The sequence below is a fragment of the Vanacampus margaritifer genome, chromosome 13 (genome assembly GCF_051991255.1).
Source record: "Vanacampus margaritifer isolate UIUO_Vmar chromosome 13, RoL_Vmar_1.0, whole genome shotgun sequence".
Classification (NCBI taxonomy): domain Eukaryota; kingdom Metazoa; phylum Chordata; class Actinopteri; order Syngnathiformes; family Syngnathidae; genus Vanacampus; species Vanacampus margaritifer.
In genome coordinates this window covers 513,987-532,912 of record NC_135444.1, presented here as the reverse complement: position 1 = coordinate 532,912, position 18,926 = coordinate 513,987, and the positions used below count along the sequence as shown (strand labels likewise).

Here is an 18,926-nt window from a genome sequence, read left to right as displayed (position 1 = left end):
TCGTTGAGTACATGTCAAGCAGCCTTATCTAGCTTAGGAGAGAAAAGTTACAAACACCGATTGAATATTGTTCCTTCTATCTTCCACAATGATCAAACACAAAGAAAAAAAATAAAAATAAAATCGGGCTTTCAACAGATTTGGTCGTATTGTGTGTGGGGTGCTCAGATAATTTCATCACAGCTCCTCACACCAGGGGCACAAATGGGTATTTTGGAACTTGAGGGCGTGGGGGGAATAAAGCGTTTCATATATTATAATTATATTGTAATATTTCAATTCAGCTATTGTTGAGTACATGTCAAGCCTTATCTAGCTAAGGAGAGAAAAGTTAACACCGACTGAATATTGTCCCCTATCTTCCACATTGAGCAAACAACACGTTTTTATAGTGTGGTAAAAGACTCGTTCACCTGTGATGGTGCGTTCAACTGAAAATCGGAATTTAGAGCTCTAATCACTGTAGCAAGAATTGTGTGCTCCCAGCGCTTCCCAGCCTTATGAATGCACAACAAAACATATAGCCACAATGTTAACATGATAGGCAGATAGCATACGTATGTCTGGTGTGACTTGTAAGATTTGTCTGCATAAGATATAACTGGATAGTTGATAGGCCAAGACTTGTAGTAGTGCATTGTTGTGGTGTAAGGGTTGACGTGACTCGTCTTTTCGGAATTTGTGACGGCAATATGAATGCCTCAAACTGTTGTGACAGACGTCAATAACATAACTTGAAATCCTGTCCTTTCTTGTCCTGAAATCACGTTCAAGCTCCAGTTAAAAGCGCTAAAATATAATTACGCTGACATTGTATTGTATGGCGCCTGTTGCCAGCGTTTAGTGGCGGCTGCTAGCTCGCAGCGAGTTACCCACTGATCAGTATATATTACTAGATAGCCAATAGGCCAAGACTTTTGAAGCCGCGAGGCCGACATATTACTACTCCCAAGAAATGTTTCTCGGCATACGATCCTATACATTTGCAATATCGAAAATTGAAGAACATTGGAGAATATATCTACTTAGTAGAAACAGCATGATTTATGATGTTTTAAATTTGTTAAACATAAAGAAGAGGACTTCAGACATTTTACAACTTGCCTTAAATACATGTATAAATTATATGCTTTATGATGTTTACAGGAGGAAACTTGTATATTTTTAGATTAAAGTATTATACCTATAATTCAACAAAAGATGCCTCTGCCAAATCTAATATTGGGGTCTAAGGAACTGAGCGATGAAAGAAAAAGGGGGTCTTCAAAGCAACACAAACCATCCACTTGTTAAAAAATACTGACCACCCTGCCAACCACACGCTCCCTGGCCCCATACTAAAAACCTACAGAGAGTTTGTGAAAACCATGAAGCCATTAAAAGTCGCCACTTGTGTTATGTCAGATGAAGCCCAACCAACACTTTTTGTCATCCCACCACAGCTCGCACAGCTGCTACAAGCAACCAAAGAAAAGCTGGTGGATTCCCCTTTTGTCCGTGAAATGAAAGGAGCTTTCCAAAATGATCTTTGATCTTTCAGAAAGATACATATCTGAAGAGGAGAAGGCAACTTTCAACATGGCATCCTCTTTAGACCCAAGATTTAAAGGCCTGCCCTTTATGTCTGCAGACAAGCAAAAAATACTTGGACTGCTACAACACAAATTGTTGACCAACATAGTTACACAGCAATAACAGGCAGCAGTGACGACCGCTCGCTTTCTCCAGAACTCCACAAGAGAAAGAGAGAGAGAAAGACCTTAGCACATTCACAGAAACAAACCTGAGTAATGCAGAGAAGTTTGTGAAAACCATGAAGCCATTAAAAGTCGCCACTTGTGTTATGTCAGATGAAGCCCAACCAACACTTTTTGTCATCCCACCACAGCTCGCACAGCTGCTACAAGCAACCAAAGAAAAGCTGGTGGATTCCCCTTTTGTCCGTGAAATGAAAGGAGCTTTCCAAAATGATCTTTGATCTTTCAGAAAGATACATATCTGAAGAGGAGAAGGCAACTTTTAACTTGGCATCCTCTTTAGACCCAAGATTTAAAGGCCTGCCCTTTATGTCTGCAGACGAGAAGCAGGAAACTATTTCACATTTAACTGCAGAAACTGCTGCCACAGTGGCCCACTGTTCCCAGGTAAATGCACTCTCAGTTTACTTTTCCATACAATGGTTACTTATATATATATATGTATATATACAAAATTATCGTTCCAAAAAGAGGTGCAATGTCTGATTAAGTGAGAGGTTCACATACTTTTGCACCCATGAAAAAAAGTTGTTCTTAAATCAACAACTTTTGTTCAAGAATGAATGGCAATATCATCATTCTTTTTGTTCAAGTCCATTGTTGTCAATGTCAGCATTGTAGATTTGGGTATGACTAAACATTTAGTAAGGTTATTTTAATAATTAATACAAAAAATTTGACCATGCCTACAGGGTTCACAAACTTACTTTTGAGCAGCACTGTATATATATATATATATATATATATATATATATATATATATATATATATAGTTTCTCATTGACATTGCTTCAAATAGACAAGAAGCTCCTATTTAATTATTCACTACTTCTAATTTTCTTATTTTGTTATAATATTACAAATGGTTGTAGAAAAGTCAGGGATGAAATATGTAAAATTTCAACACAAACATGTCTGGCTAAAATTTATTTGAAAAATGCTATCAGAAACCTAGTGTGGGCTATCAGAAATCTATTCAGATGATTATTTGTCTAAATAATTGTCCACTATTTTCTCCTTTGCTTTCTCCTTTACTGGCTGATGCTGAAGGACAAGATCTGAAAGACCTGACTAATAGTGACACTGTACAGGAAGAGAACACCCAAAGCTGCATGCCACCTGCCAAAAGAAGGGACACGTGATTTGGCTGAATTACTTGGCAACACATTTGAAATGAGGCAGACTTCAAGCCCAGTAAAATCTGCCATGCACTGTGCAGAGGAGGAAGTGAAAACATTTCAGGGAGCACCATCTTTGCCATTGTCAGAAAACCCATTACTTTGGTAGAAGCAACATTGCAATGAGTATCCATTTCTGGCAAAGCTAGCAAATGTTACGCATACCAGGTACAAGTGTGCCTGCTGAACGTGTATTCTATGCAGCCGGTGAAATAATCACAGCACAGAGAAGTTTCCTTAAGTCAGAGCATGTACATTAGCTCTGCGGCATTTTAATTAGTTTTTTTTTTGCACTCCTATCTGTCAGAAACAATTACTGGAACAGTTTATGCACTTTTCAATTGTCAGACCTGAATAAATGTCGAATTGTATTTAAGTAAAAATTTTGGATATGCATGCCTGTTTTTTTAAAATACATATTTTAACTAATTTGCTCCCAAAAACGTATAAAAACGTATTTTAAATATTGCCATGGTCCCAAAAATGTAATTTTTTAAAATGTTTTTTTAAAAATGTTTTATGCTAGAGCATACATACGCCTTTGTTGCAGCCTCTGACCTGAAGAGGTTGTTTAAAGCAATGATAGTTATTACAAAAAACAGCCAACAAATGGCTGGGAGTGAATGAGTTAAGATTAAGTATAACATTTAAGTATTGTAATACGTATCGAATCGCCAGCCATGTATTGGGATCCAGATTGGATCGTGACACAAGTGGATCGTCCCAGTGCTAATATACACAGCAGTCTGCTTGCGAAATGGGAGTGGTAAGATGGCCGCCCTGTGGCTTCAACGGCTTGACGTGTATGGGCTATTAGCTATCCACTAATATATACATCTACATATATCAGTGTGCCCCACACACATAAAGATTATCTTCTCTTCTCACGTGATCATACCACTTTGATTCTATCCTATAACATGCCAATATTGACAAATGGCCTATACAGATATATACACAGGACTGAGTCTATATTGTTTGTATGCATAAACTAGTTCTGGTTTCCTGGAATGTTTGTGGCGCTCGCTCACAGGCAAAAAGAATAAAAACTTTAGACCATCTCTTAAAATTAAAAGCAGATATTTGCCTCCTACAAGAAACTCACCTACAAAAATCTGAAGAAAAATTACTTATTGATAAGAATTTTAGCCAAGCGTACTCTGCCCCTTATAACAGTAGACAAAGAGGAGTCTGTATACTCATACATAATAATTTACTCTTTACTCTAAATAATACAATAACAGACCCAGAGGGCCGATACATTATTATTCAGATGACTATATTTTATAAAATATATACATTTGGTAATTTATATGCCCCTAATAATGATGATCCGGCCTTTTTCCATGAATTTTTCTCTCAGCTGTTTGATTTAGCAGCAAACTCTACTATTATTATTGGAGGAGACTTTAACACAATTATTAAATCCATTAATAGACCGTTCTAATAATACAACATGTAGGCGATTACAATCTACTAAAGTAATAGGGGAATATATGGATGATTTTGGCCTCGTCGACAGCTGGAGACTTAAAAACCCAAATAAGAAGGAATTTACCTTCTTTTCCGCTGTGCACCGGTCTTTTTCAAGAATTTATTATTTTCTTACAAATAACTCTATTGCTGATAAAACTGTTACATAAATACATCCTATTACTATTAGCGACCATGCACCAGTCTCCCTTTCCCTACAAGTTGATTATACCTTTAAACCACCACCAACATGGCGTTTTAACATCTCACTGCTAAACAACGCAGAGTTTGACAAAATTATAAGAAAAGAGTGGGCAGACTTTTTGGAAATAAATGACTCTCCAGACCTATCGCCATCTCTTCTCTGGGAAGCTGGGAAAGCAGTAATTAGAGGTAAAATTATATCATATTCATCTTATAAAAAGAAACAGGATCAAAAATTAGAAAAAGACTTGGAAGATAAAATTAAACAACTGACGGATGAGTACGCAATAAACCCAAATAACCAAATATGGACTGACTTACAAAATACAAAAATACAGTTAGACGATATGCTAACTAAAAAGACAGAGTTTATAATACAACAATTGAGATACAACAACTTTGAATATAATAACAAATCAGGTAAATTTCTTGCAAACCAACTTCAATACAATCGGGAAAAATCTCTTCTAACGGCTATTAAAGGGACAACTGGTGAATGCACACAATCACCAGAAGAAATTAATCAAAATTTTTTATAACTATTATCGTAACCTATACTCAGAAACTAACAAGCCTAACCCTGAGCATATTGAGGCATTCCTCAGTAGCTTAAATATACCTCAGTTAACTATTGAATATAAACATATGTTAGATGCGCCACTCACTATAAACGAGTTGTACAGTGCTCTAGATAGTATGCCTAATGGCAAAGCACCTGGCCCGGATGGTTATCCGGCTATATTTTTTAATCACTTCTGGTTAATGCTTGCTCCACTATTCTTAAGTGTACTAACAGAAATCAAAACTAATGGTTACATATGCCCACACATGAATACAGCAGCAATTAAACTTTTATTAAAGCCAGAAAAAGACCCCACCCTTCCATCAAGTTACCGTCCGATTTCACTAATTAACACTGATATTAAAATTATCACTAAGGCTTTCACATCTAGACTAGAAACAGTAATCTCAACAATCATTCATAGCGACCAAACAGGCTTTATTAAAGATCGTCACTCTACTAATAATATTAGGAGGCTCTTTAATCTTATTAGCATGTCACAGCGGCATGATAAAAAGGCAGTTATTATATCATTGGATGCAGAAAAAGCTTTTGACAAAGTTTGACTTCCTCTTTGCTGTTTTAAATAAATTTGGCTTTGGGAAATCATTTATCCACTGGGTGTCAGTATTATATGATTCTCCTAAAGCTACAGTTACTACTAATGGGATTATAGCTCAGAGTTTTACTCTACAGAGAGGCACAAGACAGGGATGCCCACTGTCCCCTTTATTATTTGCAATATTTATTGAGCCACTTGCATTAGCTATACGCCAGGAAAGAAGGATTCAAGGAATTCACTGCTGTAACAGAACATAAAATTAATCTATATGCCGATGATATTTTACTTTATTTAGAAAAGCCTGCTATTTCGTTAGGGGAAGTATTTAACCCCGCAAGCCAGGACCCACACTACTCATTTCCTGTAGGTAATTTAAAATACTTAGGCATAAAAATCTCACCTAAATTAACTGATTTAATTCATTTAAACTTTTCTCCACTTCTGGATAACATTTATAGTGACTTGGAGCGCTGGAATAATCTTCCTATTTCTCTAATAGGACGAATAGCCACCATTAAAATGAAAGTTTTACCCAAAATAAACAGTTTTTTCTCAATGATTCCATTTAAACCTACGGCTAACTGGTTCCAGTTGTTGGACTCAGCCATTACAAAATTTTACTGGAATAAAAAAAAAGCAAAGATTAGTCTATCTACTCTTCAGAAAAGTAAATCCAAAGAGGCACCAAACTTTATGTACTACTATATAGCTAACCAGCTACAATATATCATTCTATGGGCACAACCCAACAGAGATACTAACTGTTGGCTGGAGCTAGAACAGAAGGATTGTAATAACCTCAGACTTCTAGATTTACTCTTTATTACAACATCGATTAAGCGACATAATTGTTTTAAAAACCCAATGATTTCCGCCACCCTGACTGCCTGGTGGAAGGCACTAGAAATTACAAAAGCCCAAGTGGAGCCCTGTGGGCTCTCTCCCCTATGGCATAACCCCGACTTTCAACTTAACAAGCAATCATTTTATTTAGGTGTGTGGGAGCAGAAAGGAATTACACATCTCCACCATCTCTTCTCAGATAATATGTTTATATCATATACATCCTTGCTCCAAAAATATAAAATAAAAAACGGAAATTTTTTACATTATCTACAAGTTAAAAATATGATAAAGAAACAAATTCCAACACTTCGGGGTACGCTCCAACCGCCTGTTTTAGCTAAAGATATTACCAAGCTTTCTCCGACAACAACAAAAAAACTTTCAAAAATATATAAGTTACTTTCATATACTGATAAAATGTCTTTACCCATCTCAAAATGGGAGACAGACTTGTCTATAGCTCCGGAATCTGACTTTTGGATTCAAGTTTGTGAAAACGCATTTAAAATGACAAAACACGCAAATTTACAACTTATCCAATATAAAATAATTCATAGAACATACATTACTCAACATATGATGAAGAAAATGGGACTCTCAGACTCCGACATCTGTCTCCAGTGTTTACAAAACACTACAGACACTCATTTTCATGCTTTATGGTTATGTATTCCGGTTATGTATTTATGGACTAAAATCTTAGAAAAACTTTCTGCTAACTTGGACTGTAGGATACCTTTATCTCCAAACTTGTGTTTGCTAGGCGACCTAACAACAACTGACTTACCACATAAAAAAATTAAATCTACACTTGTAGCCCTATCACAAAAAAAAAACAATCCTTGTTAACTGGAAAAATAAACAAACTCTGAATATCGACCAATGGTCTAACCTCCTCATAAATCACATTTTAATGGAAAAAATATCTGCCTCAAATAAAAACCAAATATCAAAATTTATAGAAACATGGTCTACGTATATAGAATATTTTAACCTAATTCTGGTTCCTTAACTCTTTCACTGCCACTGACGTTTAAAGACGTCAAGTAAAAACCTACGGATCCCTGCCAATGACGTCAAAAAACGTCATCCAATGATTTTTTTTGAAACGGGTAGAGGAAACCCTTCCGCATGTCTGGTGAAAGTTTCCAATCTGTCTGTTGTGCCTAATGACTATTTTTGGCCCCTAGAGGGCAGCGATGACTCTCTTTTGACAAGATCGGGTGGGCGTCAGTAGAGGCGGAGCTAGAGCGTCGAGCAGGAGATGAGAATGGAAGACAAAGGAAAAATGGCGGCCGGTCGCGAGGAGCTCACGCCCGAGACGTTTTTTTCAAAGACCAAAAAGCATCGCTGAAAGAGCACATTGTTGACGACGATGATCATCATCGATGATGAAGATGAGGGTGGTGACTCCGTGGTTGAGAAGCATTGACGCGGCAGTAGAAGACGTTAGATGGAGCTAGATGGAGGAGGGAACGGGCAATGGCGAGCGTTTGCAAGCAGCTCTACACTTACAAGACGAAAGGCATCGACCAACGCTAAAATAGTACATTGATGACGACGATGATCATCCTCGATGATGATGAAGGTGAATCCGAGCTTGACGGCGAAATTGGAACCGCTGATGCGGCGGCTATGACGGTGTCGTAACGCGGAACACAACCGAGCACGCACAGGCGGACGTTCGATCGGACGACGGAGAGTGCCCCGAGTCCAATGCATATTCATCGGAGGAAGTGTGTACAGTCTGCTACTTGCTTTTTATTCCCCGGAAAAAAAGGCCGTCAAGAAAGTGTAACGTTTGCACGCAAAACGGACCAATGTGAAAGTGAAAGTAAACTGTTGTGCGAGTCCTGGCGTCTCCTTGCACGCAGGAGAGCGTTACAAAAGGAAAAACTGTATTTGAAACATCCACATAATTGTAAGTAGTACCACAGTTGCACACATTTGTAAATAGTTTGCGAAATTGTTTTGTCAAATTGTTACACTGTTGAATGGAAATAAACGTATTTTGCAATCAAAAAACACTTTTTCATTGTTGGTGAAAGCGTTTTACAGAAGTAAAGCACTATTTAGGTGTTTGTGGCATCATTCATGGACAAAAAGAAGTGTACAATTCACTAGAGTGCATGAAATAACATCGTTTCACAAAAAGCTCTTTTTCTCCGTTTTTTGTTTCAAAAGAGAGAATTTCGGTGAAAGTAACCATTTTCTATTGTTGATTACTGAAGAACGGAATAAGGTAGAAACAAACTTTTTTTTCTGATGAAAGCTGAGAGTCCAATCTTTCATTTGGTAGTATGTGTGTTTCCATAGTCCAAACACAACATTTTCTGTGGACCTTGAAAGATCACTCAAAATGCTTAAATCGGCTGGCAGTGGGGACAACCCGTTTCTGAAAACGTCTGGCAGTGCATACCTGTCAACCTCTGCCGATAACTGCCCTTATAAATGATTATGATTCCCCTTACAAACCCCCAAAAAACCTTACAAACACCGTACGACGCATGTTTACTCGCGGTAACCAGACAGTGTAATAGAAATAACAAAGGTAATTTGCATACAAAGTCTTTTATTCAATTTAAAAAGTTTACAATGCAATAAACTGTGCCTTCAGTGCTTCCTATTGTAAGCCAATGTGCATGATTTAGCAGACTTTATCTGCTCTAATGAGGGTCTCACTTGTGAGCAACAGTTGTCACAGTTCAATTTCATCTGTAATAAAGAAGTAAGAGTGTCTGTTCCCATTGTCTTTCTGTACTCTGTATGAATTTTCCTCACATGGCTGAAAACCCGCTCGCTATCAGCATTACTGTGAGGAAGGCTGAGTAAAATTAGATACATCTTTCTCATCAGTGGAAAGCGATCCAGCCCTAAACCAGTTTTCATTTTGAACACATGAGGCCAAAATGTCTCTGGACGAATTGGTTGTCCATCCTGACTTTTCTGAGGGAGAAGATCATCAGGTATTAGTTGATAGTCTTCCCATTCATCTTTTAATTGTTCCTGATCAAAGTCTGGTGTAAACTTGTTTGCAAGCTTAACAATACTTGTGTAATCCAACATCTCTCTCTTTCTTGGGTCCAACACCACCAAGTCACTCAGTATTGTATTCTCAAATGGAATTTTTTGTATCATTTTAGTTACAACAGCCTCGTAGAAGGAGCGAACAGAGGAAAAAAAAGTTGCTTGCATGGCTGGTGTGATGCTTTGCCTGATTTCATCCTCCTCATTGGTGTCTTGGAAGAGGGCCCTGCTGCCCAAGCCAACAGCAAGCCTGCTATCTTCATGCTGCAGGCATCTGTTTGTATAATCAACTGCCAGCAGGCTATCAGCAGATTTGACATGTTCCATTTGCACAAATTTCACCAAGAGTTTCTTTAAGAGTCTTTCCATTTCTGGTAGCAAATCTCCAATCATACATGCCTCTGTTTGGAACACAATATTGAATTGATTTATTTGAGGCAGGATGAAGCTGAGGAAGTGGAGTGTGAGGAGAGTAACAGGGTCTTGAAGTCGATCATGGATGCTTTTCACTTTACCTGCCCTTTCAACATCCGCATGGCTAGCGAAGTAGCTTTTGAGTGCTTCGTACTGAGACAATGTTCTTTCAACCACTTTTTGCAGAGACAACCATCGTGTCGGGCAATGCTTTAGGATTTTTTCTTGCTCGGAATTTGTAAAGTCCTGAAACTCTTTAAAATCCTCAATTCGTTTGGAACTATTTTTAAAAAAATAAAATATATCCACCAGCAAGTCATCTATGTTTACTGGCAATGTCTTCAGTCCATCTTTGACACACAGATTGCCAAGATGACAAATGCATCCAACACTAAAAACAGCCCCATTTTTTTCTTTTATCCTAGACAAGACAGAGTTTTTCTTTCCAACCATGGTGTTGCAATTGTCGCTTGCAAATCCCACAACGTTACTCCATGGAATGTCATTTTCTTGTAAAATGTTGTCAATAACGGCAAAGATTGATGCTGCTGTGCCTGATGCCAACTCTGGTAAATCGAGGAGTCTGGTATTTGTGTTCTCCCCATCAAAGAAGTGAGCTAACACAACAAGTCGCTTTTTGGTAGTACGATCATTGCTTTCATCAATCATGAGGGTAAATGGGTGAGTTCTGCAGTACTGAATGACGTCTTGGGTGTAGCCACGTGCAAGGCTCTCCTTAACAATCATCGTATTTATTGCAAGGGACACAGAATGAGAATTGAGTGCCTCTTAACGATGCTTTAATCCAGCCAGCATATTCACCTTGAAGTAACTCCCATTCTTTCTGGTGTCGACCCGATCCTTGAGTTCTTCGTTTCTTACTAGGTGGCTCCTCCATGCTTGCTTCCACGATATTTACTCTATGTATATCTACGCATGCGCATGTCAGCGCATTTTTTTTTCCCCCGTACAAAAGTCGGTGTACGGCGTACATGATTTGAAATGGTAAAAAAACGTATAAAATACGTATAAAACGTACAAGTTGACAGGTATGCAGTGAAAGAGTTAATTCTGCCTGTTAGCGAGAGCCACCACATCGTGATAACTTACATTGACGTTTCTGTATTTGGCAATTTGTAACTAATGGTTGTGTTTTTATAGTCAGGAAACCAGTTGCTGCCAACAGGATCGAGCAGATTCACCTCCAATGGGCACTAAGGGTTAATATTCGGATTCACTGCATGCCAGGGGGTTAATTCTATAGGTGCCCCCTGGCTGGGCGTGCGCGGCTCTGCCCCTCTGTTGGCTGCTGGGTGGCGGCTGCGTCTTGGCCGTTCCCTGGGTCTCTTGGAGGGTGCTGCGTTGCGGGGCTCTCCCTGGTGTCTGGGGCGGCGCCACCCCGGCGTGGTCCGTCGCTCTAGGGCCCGGCGACGCGGTTCGGGGCCTGTGGGCCGCCGGGGTGCCCCGTGGTCCCCTCTCCCCTCCCCCTTCCTCCCCCTTGCTGCCTCTCCCTCCTCGCCTCTCCCCGCCCGTCCTCCGCCTCCCTGTCCCTTCTCCCTCGTCACCCTTCCTCGGCTGGTCCCACATGCCCGCCGGGGTCCCGGTGGGGTGGATGGGGGTTTGGTGGGCGGGTGCGCCTCCCGCCCCCGCCCGGTTGGGGGGGGGGGTGTTCCCCGCTTGTCGCTCCTCTCAACTCACTGCACTAGTTTTGCACAATTCAATAGATATAGGGCACATAACACACTTTGGGAGGGGTGGGGTAGGGTGGAAACACCGTCTTCGCCCTACAACTCCCCTCCAATTTTAATGCACCACATGTGCAACTGTGTGTGTACGGCATTGGTTGGGGCAGACCGCAGTATAGAGCAGTGCTGCGGTCCCCTGTCCGTGACCCCCCCCCCCCCATTTATTTTTTTTAATGCACCACATACACTCACTGACATGCCTAGAAGGCGGGTGGATTGGAGCAGAGGGGGATATCATTTCCCTCTGCTCCGGTTCACCTGCTCCCAATTTTGTGGGTGTCTGGGGGTTTGGGGGTTTGGGGGCCTGGGGGCGGCTGGGGCTGGGTTGGGGTGGATGAGGGTCGTGGGGGGAGCGGGGGCTGTGGGCCGGTGGGGAGATTTTCATGCACGCCAGATCCACCACACCAGCATCTATCAAAACTCAGACACAATCTTCCTCAGGTCATTGAATCGGTGGAGGCTGGTGTCTGTGGATCTCACTCCGCTTCGTCTGTCCTTCCTTCCTTTCCTAAGTCTCTCCTTTGGTCTCTTGAGGTCTCCCTGATTTGTTGAAATTTAGATGTCTCTGGGGTTGGTGAAGGACTCTGGTTGGTGGCCTGGTGGGTGGTGTCTGGTCGGTGCTGGATTTCACCGATCGGGTGGCGGGTTGCTAGAGAAAGAGCAGAGGTCCCCGCTTGGCCAGCAGTGAGACCAACCAGTCCCCGCTCGCTCTTGCGGGGGTCCCGGCTTGGCCGGCGGTGAGACCAACCAGCCCGTGTTCTTTCTCGCAGAGGTCCCAGCTTGGCCGGCGGTTAGACCAACCAGTCCCCGCTCTCTCTCGCAAAGGTCCCCCGACGGCGGCGAGGCAGTGAGCCGGTGGCAAGGAGGTGGCTTCTTGTTGTCGAACAGCTCCTGCTAGCTACCGCCTTCCTGCCAAATGGCTTCCGATGTTCCCCCAGTGCAATTTTGACAGACATTGGCTGTGCCAAAGTAGCAAAAGAGATATATTGACCTCACCATTCCCTGTTTTACCTTGTCATACCTTGTCGGGGTGTGGATCAGGACCATTATGACAGATTAATACCCGATAATCGGATCGGATCGGAACATCCCTACCAAAAACCCGGAGATATCGGGACTCGATCCAATGCCCACGGGTTTGGAGAATCAGCATATTTACCTCTATGCCACAAGGGAGGTAAAATAATTGACCAATGATTGACATACAGTACATGTCAACACTAAAAATTAACACTAAGATCATTACTCGACTGTTAGCTCAGTAAGCTAGACGTTAGTCTCCCGACTAAATGATCCGGGTTTGAGTTTCAGTTTTGTATTTTTTCGCTGTTTAACATAGCCGATAGAGGTCGCTAAACAACAATGCATGACCAGGGTTTTTCCTATGTAGAAAATTCGGAGGTGGCCGCCGCCACCACAACCTAATTTTGATTGAGCTTAGCAGCAACGTATTTTAACTGCAGTTGCAGCCTTGTGCCACTATGTAAGTGCTATGTTAACGGGAGTACATAGGAAAGACCTGAAGTAAAAACCAAAGAAGAAACTTTTTTTTTTAAACTTTATTGTACCGAAGAAGAAACAGATCACGGCGCAACCGTTGCACACGCCCACTTCCTGGTTGTGGCTCAGAGGACCGGTGGCTCCAGCCATCGACAAAGATAAAAACACAGTATATACAATAAACATTAATAGGGTTTTACAACAATGTTGAACTATATTTACAATTTAATATGTACTAGTGGATGAATTTGTAATGATTGTAGTAAAAAAATAAAAATAAAATCCTGGGTCGCGACCGACATCACAACACCGGCCCATCCACTTAAATAAGCTTTCAGCCAGCCGCAGCACAGAACCTCCCCCGGCGCTCGCCTGGCCCGTGGTCATGGCTCCAGCTTCGGGTATGACGGCTTTAGAGACCGCAGGAAGTAGGGTGAACAACATTTGAAGCTCATGTCGCCCAAAATCAGTTCTTGCGCTAGTAATAATATTAATAATAACAATTAAAAAAAAAAAATACTTTGGCACGATACTGTCAGCCGTAACTATGACAACAAGCGTAGCCACAGACTTTCATATGTACAGTCCGTCTGAGTCGCTCACAAAAAGTCCCCCATTGCCTTCGTGGCTGCTGGACTGTTGTAAACCACAGAACCGCTGAACCCCCATAGTTGCTTTTCCCTTGTTGAACCACTTCTGCTCAACACTTTGAATCAAAAAAGCCTGATGTGTATCCAATGATTTATTCATGCATGTTTAGAACCCTCATCAATGGTCTCTTCTAAACTTTTCTTTTACTTACCCGAAAAGGGATTTTGACTTTTTCCTTGCCCAGATGGGGGTTTGAATGAGGGAATACTTACTCGTGCATTTGGGTTCACACTAGGATCCTGATATGTGCTTTTAATTAACATTCTCTGCTGGACTATGCCTGGAGTTACTCTCTTGTGTGCATTTGTATTCCTTACACAACAACAATTAAGTATTATCAACAACAATCTTGATGTTGATGATACTATGTGTGTATGTACTGTAGAGTGTGTATGTGTCCATGCATATTGTGACATATTGGCTGGTTGGTGGAGACTAGGCGAAGGAAGCATCAAGTGTGATTAATTGTGTGTGTTTGTCAGGAAAGTTCGATACCACTTTTCTTGAGACCAATACCAATACTCAAATCTTCAGCACTCACTGTTACGATACCGATACCAAGTGCCAATACCATTAGTAGTTATGATACATAATTTCGCCCCAAAAATATCCATCCATTTTCTTAACCGCTTGTCCTCACAAGGGTCGTGGGGGGCACTGGAGCCTATCCCAGCTGCCTTTGGGCAGTAGGCGGGGTATACTGGTTGCCAGCCAATCGCAGGGCACACAGAGATGAACAACCATCCACACTCATAATCACACCTATGGACAATTTAGAGTGCACAATTAACCTGCCATGCATATCTTTGGAATGTGGGAGGAAACCGGAGTACCCGGAGAAAACCCACGCAAGCACGGGGAGAACATGCAAACTCCACCCAGGAAGGCCAAAGCCCGGACTCGATCTCACGTCCTCTGCACCGGGAGGCGGACGTGCTAACCAGTCAGCCACCGTGCCGCCTTCCAAAAAAACCAATGACAGATATATTTTTTAAATACCTATATATCATATCCCATCCATCCATTTTCTTAACCGCCAATCGCAGGGCACACAGAGACAAACAACCATCCACACTATATATCCTAATTATAGCAAATTTACTTAAAATTGCTTGAAATTAATGACAATTATATTTTTTCAATTTGCTCATAAATGTAATTTTGCATAGAGCACACAATAAAATAAATATAAAAAAATAGATAAATAAAATGAAACAAATAATCCAGTTGCCAGGGAAAAAAAGTCCCAATCAAAATATGTGGTTGTACAACTTATTTTAAAGGAATACAGTGAATTGCAAATAATTCAATTCAATACATTAGTGTTTCAAGTAATTTAGTTATATCTACCATGTTAAGAATTCCTCAAAGCTGTTTAGTGTGTGATGTTTAATTATACAGTATCTTGTTTTGGAATCCATGCTTTTAATTTGGAAGGGTGCTCTGTATTTCCGTTTCCTTTTTCACATTCTCCGTCATTCATCTCATAGCAGTGCAGTAGTCAACGACGATAAATTATATAATATACAAAGATCTGTCTACACTTCATAGCTAATTAAATTGTTGGTTACAACTGAAGACTTGTGTGCTCTCCCTGTGGTGGTTAATAAACGCAAAATAACCATTTCAGTTTCTGACAAAAAACGGCCACAAGAGCGGGATACTACTACCGACACCGTGAAATGTGTCCTGGTATCAGCCATGGTATCCGTACACGCCCATCCCTAGTTTTTGTTTTTTTGCTACATGGTCGCACCCATATTCCGGGATTTTACAGATTTGTGGGACCCACTTGTCCTTGTGAGCCCATTTTGGAAGGCAACAACTTAAGACTTATTTTTGTGGGTCAAGACTTGGTTTTAGAGTTTAGGTTTGAATTGGGTTAGGGTTGGGGTTGTGGTTAGGCAATCATTTGTGATGGTTGGGGTTTTGGGTTTGGTTTAGGGCATGCGTGCGTGTGTGTTTGCTTGCACATGTGTGTGGTTGTAGGTGTCTCTGTGTTCAAATGTTTTTGTATTATGTTGTCAATTTGGCTTTACTATGATATTGTAATACTGTTAGTTGAATGTGTGTGTTAAAAGGACCTACTTGAAAATGAGATGATGCATCTCACAGGGTTATCCTTGAAATAAATAAAACAAATACAGTAAACTGTATTTATTATTGCATAATAAAACTTTACTCAGGCAAGTATTACTTATGCTTTTCAATGTGGCCAGTAAGTTATTTATTTATATTTATCTCACATCAGTGTAATTTTAAAAAGTTTTTATCAAAATAATCGCCCTCCTTCTTTCCTTTTTGTGTTTCAAACATATACAGGCCTGTTTCAAAGGGCTATCACCCAGAGTGGCACAGCACTGTCAAGCTGGGCTGTCAGCTTCCAGCCAGCTAAGTATGCCAGAATGCTGGGCCGCAAAGTTGGCTGTAATTTTGAGGACACAGTCGAGCTTGTGGCATGTCTTCAGAGGAAAGATTATAAAGAGTTGGTGGATCAAGATATCCAGCCAGCGCGCTACCACATTGCCTTTGGACCTGTTATTGATGGTGATGTAATCCCCGATGACCCTCAGATACTCATGGAGCAAGGTACAACATTTTGAATTTAACAATGTTGTTGATAATTGAGTCTCTCACACAATATCCTAGTACAGTACTTGTAATCAGTTAAAGTAGTCAAATTATACTTTTTTTTTTTTTTTTTAGTAGAATGTTTTTTTAACTCTTCCTTGAGCCATCAGCTTTCCGTGGTGGAACAGTTTATGTGACCCAGAGCAAACAGGTCCTAGTTGAGGGACCAGATGAATATATATATATATTTGCAACACATTGGTGACACCTCGCCTAAACGCGGGTAACCGGTCTGCTTAGGGGTTCTTGAAGGATGGCCTGTTGGAAAAGTCTAACCTTACATTCAGGGGAAGCCGTGTAGTTTTTGTCCTGGTCGTGTGACAGAGGACTAGCGTTACACTGTCAGCAGGGTCCTTGAGGGTACATGTAAGTTGTCCAACCACCCTACATGTGCTTTGTGGACTTGGAGAAGGTGTTCGACTGTGTCTCTTGATAAGTCCTGGGGGTGGACCATTTCATCCCTGTACAACTGGTGTCAGAGTTGATCTGCATTGCCGGCAGGAAGCTTGATTTATTTATTTATCTATTTTTACTTTGAAGGTTGTCCTCTGCCAAGGCTGCCCCTTTTCCACGAAGTTTGTTCGTTAGATTCATGGACAGAATGTTTGTGATGCAATTGACTAATTGACAAGGTACAGTTTGTTGGCCCAGCATTACATCTCTGCTTTTGGCATAGAATGTGGTTATGTCAGCTTCTTGAAGCCAAGATATTCCACTCTTGCTGGAGCAGTACACAGCTGAGTATGAAGCGGATGGGCTGAGATTCAACAAGTCGAAGAGATCAAGCGTCTTGTGGTACAAAGAACAATGTAGAGGTAGATCCAAAAAGGGATCTCTGCAAAGTCTGTGGTGATGCCAACTTTGCAATGGACTGTTGTGATGAAGAGGGGGCTGAACTAAACAACATAGCTCTCAATTTATTGGGATGAATACTTCTTCTTCTTCTTTTTTTTGGGGGAGAATGGGATGAACACTTCTAAAATGTTCTTCTCAATTCCACTACATGCCTTCCAATGAGAAAACAGAGTAGATTATATTGACTAATTATTACCCAATATAAAATATTCCCACCCATTATCCGTGGTCATCTAAGGGTAGTGACCAAAAGAACAGGGTTTTCATATGTTTTCACTGTAGGGTGTCGGTGGCTCTCTCTTAGAGATAAGGTCAATGCTTGGTCATTCAGCATGGGCTCAGAGTAGAGCTGTTGCTTATCCACATTGAGACAAGCCAGATGTGGTTACTTGGGCATCTGCTGCTGATACCACTTGGACAACTACCTGGCGAAGAGTTACAGGCATGCCTCACTAGGAGGAGGCTCTGTTCAAGACCCAAGAAATGTCGAGAGAGTATACCCCCTTGCTGGCTTGAGAATCCCAAGGGATATCACTCGAAGAATTAGACAAAGTGGCTGGGGGGTGTGCTTCCTTGTTTAAACTGTTGCCACTGTGACACGACCCTGGATAAGCAGAACAGGATGGATGGATGATAAAAATATTGCTACTTTTTACAGCTTGTCAACCTTCTTTTCTGTGTTTCATTTTCAGGTGAATTCCTTAACTATGATATTATGCTTGGAGTGAACCAGGGTGAAGGTCTTAAATTTGTGGAGCTGATCGTGGACAATGAAAATGGTGTTCAGGCCAATGACTTTGACTACGCTGTGTCGAGCTTTGTGGATGATCTCTATGGCTATCCAGAGGGTAAAGACATTCTCAGAGAGACCATCAAATTCATGTACACAGATTGGGCTGATAGGCACAACCCAGAGACTCGGAGGAAGACCTTGCTAGCCCTATTCACTGATCATCAGTGGGTAGCACCTGCTGTTGCCACAGCTGACCTGCACTCTAGCTTTGGGTCTCCTACATACTTCTATGCATTCTATCATCACTGTCAAACAGAACAGGTGGGTCTCACAGGTGCATCATTGTTTCCTTGAGATAGATATGTAAAACGAATCATCAGTATGTCATCTTTTTCGGCAAATTTTTCCTTGACAGTTAATTTGTAAACGGCTGCCATGGGGCATTTCAAGATCTTTGAGTTGAAACTATTAAATCTTTACAAACCCCATTTCCATTTTTTTTTGAGAGAGAGACTTCATCATGTAAATCTGTATTAGACTTTTTTTCCATAGGTTTGGCACATTACTTGAAACTGAAATTACATTTTCAAAACTGCAAGCTCATTTGGCCAAAGACTTACATTTGTGCACAACCTATCAGTTGATTAGCAAAAGCACATATCTATCCCAAAACTGGTCACACATGCTTCACTCCAAGTTCCTTTCCCAAACACATAGTCGGTACTGTCACAACTACAAAGATCCTTCTCAATTGCTTTGGCTCATCTGCATTCACTTTTGCCAAAATA

The 18,926-nt window shown here is 40.9% G+C and overlaps 1 protein-coding gene across 9 annotated transcripts in view; it reads left to right on the top strand.

The window, feature by feature from the left end:
* LOC144062592 (neuroligin-1-like) overlaps positions 1 to 18,926 on the top strand; it is a 250,496-nt gene that overhangs the window by 151,808 nt on the left and 79,762 nt on the right. For all 9 annotated transcript variants that reach the window (XR_013296419.1, XM_077584129.1, XM_077584126.1 and 6 more), the window contains 2 exons: positions 16,242 to 16,508; positions 18,098 to 18,459. Coding sequence is in view for 8 of the 9 variants with exons in the window: in XM_077584129.1 (XP_077440255.1) it covers positions 16,242 to 16,508; positions 18,098 to 18,459 (629 nt within the window). In the remaining variant the exon portion in view is untranslated. The remainder of the gene's footprint in view (positions 1 to 16,241; positions 16,509 to 18,097; positions 18,460 to 18,926) is intronic.